This window comes from Ammodytes marinus, assembly GCF_949987685.1.
Source record: "Ammodytes marinus genome assembly, chromosome: 8".
In the NCBI taxonomy this organism is placed as follows: Eukaryota; Metazoa; Chordata; class Actinopteri; order Uranoscopiformes; family Ammodytidae; genus Ammodytes; species Ammodytes marinus.
Window position 1 is genome coordinate 23,532,106 of NC_137212.1, and position 10,080 is coordinate 23,542,185.

The 10,080-nt window shown below is 38.1% G+C and overlaps 1 protein-coding gene across 1 annotated transcript; it reads right to left on the reverse strand.

Annotated features, from left to right (window-relative positions):
- Nucleotides 1-2,825: 2,825 nt before the first annotated feature.
- phb2b (prohibitin 2b) lies at nucleotides 2,826-9,094 on the reverse strand. The gene is made up of 10 exons (XM_080032694.1): nucleotides 9,039-9,094; nucleotides 7,855-7,984; nucleotides 7,511-7,595; nucleotides 7,279-7,358; nucleotides 6,774-6,958; nucleotides 6,301-6,430; nucleotides 5,841-5,944; nucleotides 5,470-5,547; nucleotides 5,298-5,377; nucleotides 2,826-3,440 (listed from the first exon to the last, which is right to left on the reverse strand). Exons 1-10 carry the CDS (start codon nucleotides 9,057-9,059, stop codon nucleotides 3,416-3,418), a joined length of 918 nt encoding a protein of 305 aa, XP_079888820.1. The 5' UTR covers nucleotides 9,060-9,094; the 3' UTR covers nucleotides 2,826-3,415.
- Between the last annotated feature and the right edge of the window lie 986 nt (nucleotides 9,095-10,080).

A 10,080-nucleotide genomic window follows, 5' to 3' on the forward strand; every position in this document is an offset into this window, starting at 1 on the left:
TTGCCTTAACCATGTCTTAAAGCCTTACATTCTGAATTAGCTTTAACTACATGTTTCTTAAGTTGTCATTTTATCTAGAAATCAAATTAATATCATGTCAAAATGAATGTTAAGTATTTATGTACACGGTATCAATTTGCATTTTCCGTTTTAGTCATAGATATCTATTCTTAATCAAAGCAAAGTAGCAGTTAGATATCTAGCTCGTTCCGGAAAGTGTAGCTTTGTGTGAGCAGAAGGCTTCTCCTTTTACAATGAAAACTGGATGCAAAGTGAGGAATGTCGCTTGAGCTTTGTAGCTGGTGTTTGAAGCTGCGCTGAGTGACTCATGCCATGAGATGTATAGGGAGAAAGCGTTAGAGAGGTTCTTTTTGCACGTCTCAACATGTCATGCTTTGATTGTGAAGCCCACAAGAGAAACCTGCTGCAGCCTGCATAGCACTATGTGTGTCTTTTGTGTTGATTTGCATGGCTTCATACATTATTGTGTCAGTGAATTCATGTGTTTGTCACCCATTTGGTATTGCTATTTATTTGTGGATGGTGGTTTAACAGCTCCAGCAAAGATTTAGGAAAACATAGAAATAAGAACAGAATTTTAGGTGAAATATTTGAATGTGTTTTTGTTAAGGTTATACATGTCTGTGACATCCCAGAGCCGAGTTTCATGGATTTCTGACTTTGCATGTTTTGTATAATTTACTACTGTAAGTTGGTTAAGTATGCTTTGGTAATAAGTGCGTAGTATATATGGTATAGTATAGAATATGGGTGTAGAATGGCTTATTTTTTTGTTCTTGTTATCTCTCTATCGCCTCTCTCTCTCTCTCTCTCTCTCTCTCTCTCTCTCTCTCTCTCTCACACACACACACACACACACACACACACACACACACACACACACACACACACACACACACACACACACACACACACAGAGTCAGTATTGAGTGACCTTCACTATTGCTCCAGATTCTGTGCTGTGATGATGTACAGTGAGTGTCAGAAGCATTTATATTTATACCACTCATGCCTCAACAGATTTAGTGGATGTAAATTCACATTTGGCAATAGACTAAAGCTATAATTGGAGGCTTTTAAAATTTGGTTTTGCAAATCAAAGTCCTTTGTGTGGTGATGCTGTTAGACATATTCACTTTATACTTATTTTAAAGTTGTTGGTGGTGGAAGCGTTTATATGACTGCAAAATTACATATTGCATGCAGCCGAACTATCAATTCAACTGACAGCAAACAGATAATATATAATTAGCAATATTGTTCTCATTAGGCTTCTGTAAGGGCTAATGGGTGAGAGCCTTACCAAGAAGTCCTCACACAGCCCTTAGCTATAAACCTCTGCTTATCTTTAAATGAGGAGGTCAACAAAGCTGCAGACGGTTCCACAGCCTTTCTAAAGTAAAATGTGGTTTTACTGACCAGTGTCCTTTATCCTGTGAAATACATCCCTATATCTCCCTAAGCCAATCAGAATAGTCTATCTGGACATCCTGTTACAGTCAGTCAAAGGCAGCCGTTCAGAGAGTGGTTCATAAAAGCAGTGAATAGCCTAAACATTGAACAATCATATAACACAGTGAGACAGGCATTCTATTCTTAAATTATGACAGCAGCACAGACCCTCAATTTGTACCAAGCATTTTTTTTTGAAACTTTTATTTTAGTGGTTTTATGTTTTTTTTTTTACATATGGACAAAAAAATCAAACAGAATAAGTAAACACATACAACACAACCCCCAACCCCCTCTCCCCTCCCCCCTGTACCAAGCATTTTCATAGTGTTTAACTTTGGTGAACTTTAGCATCTAAAATAACGTCTTTGACCAACGGCTTGATACTGTTCCTAGAGGGGATGGAGTCCCAAAGAGTCTAAAATGGAGGAAGGTACCATATAAACTGTGTTGAATTTTTCAAATTTGATATAATCCTGCTTTCGTGGAGTATAAATTACTTTCCAAAGAGATATAGCCTCTACAAAAGTCAAGAGACATGTGTGGATGGTGCAAAAATTACTGTCTGAAACCAAGAGTGCTGTAGTTTACATGACCAAACCTTCAGCACCACCTAAGTGTGCATATCTTCCATATTACTTTCTGGTGTGAACAGAGAGAAACAAGGCTTCATTTGGAATATAAAGAGTTGTGTTTTACTTCCCTCTAGTGGAGGCACCTGGTCCTGCTTCAACAAGGTTTACTACTCTGTGTAGGCTTAGTTATCCACTTTAATTGGTGCATTGTAGAAAGTTATACAAAGATATATGGTTGCATCATGGTTAAGAATCCATCCATCAAAATCAATGAGAAAAACAGCTCAATTAGCAGTAATTGACAAATCTGTAGAAAGAAAATAAGAACACTGTTTTAGTAAACCACACTAACCCCTCAGAAATGTGAGGTTCTTTCTGTTATTGCTAATGTCATCAATTACTGTTTCCTTGACAATGTCCTTGTTTAAGAAGACGTTTTCTATTCTTGAAGCATTTGTTTTCATCCAAAAATTAATTGGGGGACCAAAGGTTCATGACAGAACCTTTTGCGATGTGTTCTTATGAAACGTCCTATATGTTCTTTCTCTACAATTCCCCATTCAAACTCTGGGCCTCCTGGAAGTGAAATCCAGCAGGATCCTATGATCAGTAATGCGGAGGTTTACACATTTCCATGGCAGATATACTGGAAGAGTCGGGGAGGTTAGCTACCAATTCTACGAGTTGGGCTATTCATTCATAATTGGGTGTTTTAAGTTCAATTGAAAAAAAACCTACTAGTATAATATATAAAAAAAAAAAAGACATGAGAAAGTGTACATATAATAAAAGTTTATTAACAGACTGCCAACACCATATTATCAAGTTTGCTGCAATTGTAGGAGAGAGTGCAGCAGGGAAATCTGTCATTTAGCATGACCATTGTGGACAGCGCTGCACAGAAGTCTCATGCCTCGAGTGACATTTTGGACATGAGAACTATCGGCCCTCCTGACAAGAGAAACTGATATTTTGAATTATTGTTGCTGTGATTGTTGCTGTGACAAAAAGCGCTTCCATGACTAAGCATTCACATGAAAATCAATTGGATATGCGCCTATCTGTTCGGTGTGTTGACTTTGTACTATCTGACCGATCACGGATTTCTTCATTGAGTTGAGTTGAACAAGTCTACAAAAATAATTAATTGACAAAACTTTATTTAAAATTATATAGACCACTCCCAAATGAGAAAGGTAAAAAAAAAAACATAACAAAAACAAAAGTAAATCATAATTTTCTGGTGTCCACATTCACATGGTCAGTCATGTGTTGATTCGCTAAGCCACGAACCAAGCCCAGACTGTTCAGATGTAGTTGATGACAAGACAGGGACAGCTCTACTGCCTCTCCTCAGGAACTCTTCATCACTTCTGATAGTCCAGTGACATGCTGTAAAACAACAACACACATCATTAACCAGCACTGTCTGTCAACATTCTGTACATGGTCTTACATTGGAGTAACTTAACAAGCATAGTGACTGCCCTCTACAGTTTGTAACCCGGCTACTGCATTGGAATTTTTCTATTGGCTGATCTAGTTCATGCCAACGTATTTGTTCCATGCATACGTCACCAACAGACATGCATACTTCACCAAGGAGCTCCCCTCTCCTCCTCCCTGTCCCCTGTTAAAGAGCCAACGCAGCGTCTTAATGCTTTGGTAATGCTAAGTGCAGTAGCTTATTTAAGCCTGCTGCCCATGCATTATATAAAATTTGAATGACCTCTATCTAAGCTGTTGGTTTGGATGTGTTATTCAAACACATTACGTGCGTCAGAGGTTATTTTCTAGTGTTATTTTGAAGGCACTTTAGAAACATACAGACATTTGTCGAGGGGCTACATACACTAAAATAGATTAGAAACATAAAACCAAAAGTGAGGGGTATGAATACAATCAAGAAAAAAAAAGATATACCCCTACAAATAAGCCTACTTTTAATTGATTTTTTAAAATACTTTACAAACCAAACAAGGGAGGCCAAGTATTTCTCTCTTTGCTGCAATGAATATGATATTGGAAGTTTAAGTATTTATTTTTAAGACAATTATGAATGATTTTAAAATTAAGAATGTAATGTTTTCCACTTTTACAGTCTATACGTTTATAACATGGATGTATATAGGCAATTTGCAATTGTTAAATAAATGGTCCAGGATATATTTCTTCCCGAAAGCCCAAAATAAGGTTGCTTGGTCTCTTTTAATAGGGCTGGTTTCTTTTTTTCTTTCAATTATTTTTATTAAACAGGTTTTAAAAGGAAATAAACAAAACCTTCAAATCAATACACAAAAGACCAAAAAAACTAAATAATAATAAAAAACGGACCCACACACATCCAGGAGGAAAGTCACTATGAGCCAAACACAATTCATCATAACCATTTGTGTCTAATTGACAAAAGCTCATGCCAGCACACACCATCCACTTCAGCCAGGGCTTGATATAAACAAAACACTTAATACGGCATCGGCATTGAAGTATACAGAGAGAAAATGACAATCTATAAATACATTGGGATGGAGTCAAAGTCAGACTAAGTCCAAATGCTGCAGCAGGGTTAGTTACACCTTGAGTTGATGCATCGCAGCTCCTCCATGTGCACCACTCGTAACAAGTTCATTGGTTGCTTGTTTCTTTAGCGAGATCTGGCAACACTGGTTTTGAAAGCTAACAGACATGCGGTTCCGAGGCTGTCTTCAGGGCAAATTTAGGCCTTACAGAAGCTTTTATATCCAGCCTGTAACCCGTGCTTTTTTTCCCCCAAGGACTGTGCAATAAATACTACTAGCTGGAGTTTGACTAAGCCTGAACTGCCCGTCATCGTCCGCCCCGGTTAGTTCGCTCGTTGTTTGTATACTACGCAAGTTAAAGAGCTGATTCGACATTGAACTGACATCACTGCAGCACACATATTCTTATAGCCCACGTTGTTTTGTTAGTGTACATTCCTACGAATGCCAAAATTGCTCCAGGGTTACTCACAAACTCCAGCACAGCTCTCCAGACGCAGGAGATTTTAAAATCTGCATAATCATCATAAATCACAGTCATTTTAAACCATTTCTTACCAGAGACAACAGGATAATTTACTGTTTTTATTCTACACATTAAGAACAGCTATGTGTCCCAAGTTACAACTAAGTGTGCTTGACCAGAACATAAAATCTTGTCCATAGGAGCGAGCAAATAATCATAAAAGTGGTCTCACTGAAAGGTGTGTGTTTGTGTGTAGAAACCTACTTGTCAAAAGATGACTTGTCTTGTAGATTCAGGACCAAACTGTCAGAATTGAGGTAAACCCTGTTCTGAGACGTTGCCACCTGGAAGCATACAAAGTAAATCACCATTAATCATGCGTCAAGTGCTGTCAATTATTATTTTAATCATTATTTTGGTTTTCAGTAGTACTGACCGTCTTTGCAATGTTCTGCGCTGCTCTGATTCGCCTCAGCTTCAGGTAACCGGGATTCTTAGTCACTGCAATACCAAGCTAAAACAACAAAAAACACACAAACACATATTTTGAATTAAATCAAAATAGTGCCATTCATACAACATGAACAGAGATATAATGCTATGCACATTGATTATTTTTTTTAAGCTATTTTAAAGTCCTAACCGTTTTGTTTCACTGACTCAAGGTCAGCTCAACACAGAAACTGGCAGCGCTGTTATTTTACATCAGTTGATCTCTTAAAAGAAAACTAAAAGAGTTTGAGCTCTACATTTTTTTATTGTTACACTGAGAACCAGGTTATTTTTCCAGTTAAGTCCGTCAGTTACCATTTTGGCAGCTTCAGCCTCTCCCTCCGCCTGGATGATCTTCTGTCTCTGATCCTGTAAGGCTTTCTCCACATAGAACTGGGCTCTCTGGGCCTCCTGCTGGGCTAAAAACACAAACACATACACACATTATTATTAACTAATGAAAACAGTAAACAAATACTTTTTCAAAAATCTCAAAAGGAATGGATAATACATTACATTTTACAATGTATAAACGTTTTATTGACATTTTCTGCACCTTTCTGTGAACATCGGCTTAATGTAGCACCCAATGCAGAAGCTGTAGCAAAGTACTTAACCAGCAGCAGCTGACAATGTAGGGCTGAATCGGACAACAACTGTTTGCTTTATGGTAGTAACCTCAAAGACCCTGTTATATCAGAGTATGGGCTGTGGTAATGGGATGTTTAAGTTAAAGCTAAACAGGAAAATAAATGTATGAGAAACCCAGCCTTACCAACTTGTTTAGCCTCCACAGCAGCAGTGTACTGGCTGCTGAAGCTCAGCTCAGTGATGGCCACGTCGTCAAGAATGATGTTGAAGTCTTTGGCTCTCTCAAACAGCTCCCTGCGCACCAACAGGGACACCTAGACAACAACACAGACCCAACAGTCTTTAACATTGGACTGCAATATCACGCAAGGATGGACTAGACTCTGTGGCAAGTCTTGAGGATATGTTTGAGAGTTTTATTATACTGCATTGCTGTATATTAAATTTGTTTTATGCATGATAAGAGTCTTAATTTTCAAATAACTCTATAAGCTTCTCCATTTTAAGGACTGTTGCAGGCTGTGCTGAAAAAGTCAATTATTAACATAAGTTGAACAAGAGAAAATATATAATAAATAAAGAGGGGATACAAAAAAAAAGAAAATCAAAAGGCCTTTGTCATCCGTGTACAGAAAGAAACTGTAGTGAGGGCCGTACCTGTGCTCTCTGTGTGATGAGCTGCGAGGCGTTAAACTTTGCCACCACAGACTTGAGGACCTCATTGACAATGGAAGGCAAGACTCTCTCATCGTAGTCCTTCCCCAGCTGTTGGTACATGATGGGCAAGTTGGATGCTAGGGGCCTGGACAACACGCGCACCGCTATGTTCACCATCTGAAGATCTGCAAGCACAATATCAGGGATAACGTTAACGACAACAACGGGAAAAAAGCAGGAAATACAAACACAAATCTAAACACAAGACAAAATGCCGGTTTTTGTGTCGTTGTTTATTTCTCCCTCAAAAACTTAAAAGAATCAGCTCATAATGGTGGTGAATTTGACAGAAAATTTGAGTTCAGTACAGCCCTAGTTAACTTTGTGCTCTGCAGGTGTGTGTATGAAGATATTAGGTATATAGTACTTTACAAATAGGTACATAAAGACAATCGTGTAAATAAAAAAAAGATACTGTGTGTTTGTGTGTCCGCTGATTATTTACCTTTGCTGCCCGTCAAAGAGGAGATCTTCCTGGGTTTAGCACGGATATCATATATGATAGGGTACTGGAACCATGGGATCCTACAACACAGACAGATGGGCTCATATCATGTAAGAGGTTGGCCAACAATCAAAAATGACCAATTGACAACTTGTGACACGTATTAAAGCCATTAAAGTTAACAGACAATTCATTATCTAAGCAAGTGACTTAATAAATCTGCTGATCTTACCTGAAATGCAGCCCTTCAGAAAGAATGGTGTCCATCTGCATCCCTCCAACCCTGTTGAAGATGATGGCTCTTTGACCACCCTCCACTGCACGCACACACAATAAGAGATTAAGTGACAAATCATGAAAAATAAAGCCCGCGACTGCCCAAACCGAGTCAGTTTCTCTTTTCTTTGTCATCCAACATTTTTCATAATCTGCAGTATTTTCTGAGATGTGTTGTGCACTAGCTTGTGTGTTTTACGTCGCTATATTTCAGGCCTTAATCTAGGTTAAGGCTCCAGCTCAAGGACTTCTACATGCCAGTAGTCAATGGTTTCTTGTGGTCGAGTGTGTGCTGTTTACCTGTGTAGGTGGCTTCCTTAACGCCATATGCCAAAGCACCAGCTCCAAGCAACAGTTTCAGGCCTAATCCTGCTCCTTTGCCACCGGAGGCCATTCGACCTGCCAGATCCCTCAGGTGCTGCACTAAGCGCTGCAGCACAGAAGGGGGGGAAAAGACAGTGAGATTAAAATCACGGGCATGTGTTTGAAAGAATTTTGAGTTAACCATACCATTTTATAAAATGAAGGATGAATTGATTGAGGTTATTGGAAAAAATAAACAATTGAATCTTAATTTTAGAATCTGAAAATGTACAGTCAGCTTCTGAAAAGAGCAACATTTAACAGTACTACAGCTCTTGGATAGACAATTAGTGGGTTGCCAGTTCAAGTCCAGCATGGGACCAGTCTTGGGAGTGTGGCGTGGTAGCTGGAGAGGTGCCAGTTCACCTCCTGGGCACTGTGGAGGTGACCCTTGAGCAAGGTACCATCCCTCTAACTGCTCAGAGTGCTATTTCGATATCTCTCTTCGTCTCTCCAAACATTAAATGCATGTGTATAGGTCCTGTTTGTGCATGAGTGTGTCAAAATAAGTAAAGAATAAAAAATGTATTGAATTTTCCCTATCATTGAAGTGTCATCTTGTTCTTCTCTGTTACGTAGTCCAACAGAAAGAACACACAGACCGAATACTCTCTGTTCGTTAAATAAGGCTACACGTTGACTGAAAATACAACCTTACACTATACTGTGTATAAAAGGTGTGTGTCCAGGTTATGCTTACATATGAATGTTACACGCTTTCCCTGGACTCACCTGACACTGAATATGTTTTGAATGAACAATACAAGGCCTACAAACGAGACCAACTCCATTCAGTTTATATCAGTACATAAACTAATCTGCTAACAGCAATACACAGTAAAGTCAGGTCCAGGTCAGGTCATACAATACGTCCTTGCTAATAACGAGGCTGTTTTATAAGGTTTGGCAGTAGACAGCTAATGCGTCATGCTAACTGACCTGACTAGGGTTTGTAGGCTACCGACGTTTTTCTTTACTAACCGCTTGCAGAGTTAACGCTGACTCATTGGCAGCCCATACACTTCTTTACGTGTAGATAAACATGTCACACAGAACCAAACCTCAGCCCTGTACAAAAGTAAACTCGTTCAGTGCAATGATTTAGCATTTGAAAAACTTACATTAGGGTCCTTGTTCGCCATGCTGCTGTACGTCAAACACCAAGGTCGTGATAACCCCTTCCGTTTCTCGTCAAGCGCAAAGCCTACTGGGACATGTAGTCTGTCTGAGAGACCTATTATAAAAAGTATGGGTACAGCTTTTCCAATAGAAAAATCAACAATCCCACTTAAATGATTGTAGGTTACCTCTGTGTATGTACTAAATATATACAATTTCGAACAAACATTAAACCAAGGGAAGGCTTTATTATCAACCCTCATACATCTTAAATGGGCTACCTTTATTCTATTTTTTTAATGGACAAAACATGGCAATATTATATGTTTTGGTCATTGCAGTTATTTTTTGAATACCTGTTAGCCTATCACAATAAAACAAGTGAGTTTCTCAAGATCACAAGTTAATAATGGAGTTAGGAGCATTTAATTGTTGTGCAGATCATTATATTTGATTTAAATTATCATTAGCATACAAAACAACTAAAATAAATTCTTAGATCTTTTCAGTGAGTACTAATACCATTATTGCAAAATACTCTGTTCCAAGGTCAAATCCTTTATTCAAAGTCTCTAAAGTTAAATCCTTCTTTATTATCATAAAAATATATCTCTTGTGTTCATGTATTTCTCTCCACACTATCAAATAAAGCTTGAAATGGCAAAAAATTATCTTAAAAAGAAAAGAAATCTATAGCTAATTTTTGCTGCCTAACACAGTTATGCAAAGTTATATCTTCACTTTTTGTGTTGTACAATCTTAATCTGCAAATTAACCAGTATATTCTGCAATCCGTTACATTTACTGTAGGTACTATTCACTATACCAAGTATTTATTTACCCCTGAATTGTTGTTCAGAAGAGGTACAGTATAGGCAATAAATAATAAGCTATATTTACCTCTTAATTTCCATCACAGATTGAAAGCATAGACTTTTGATATTTAAAGCTTATAAACTACAATGCTATAAATAAGAAGCCTGGTGGTAGGAGATGGACATTGTCAGAGACTGAAAATGGGTTAGTTTAATTACACCATCACTA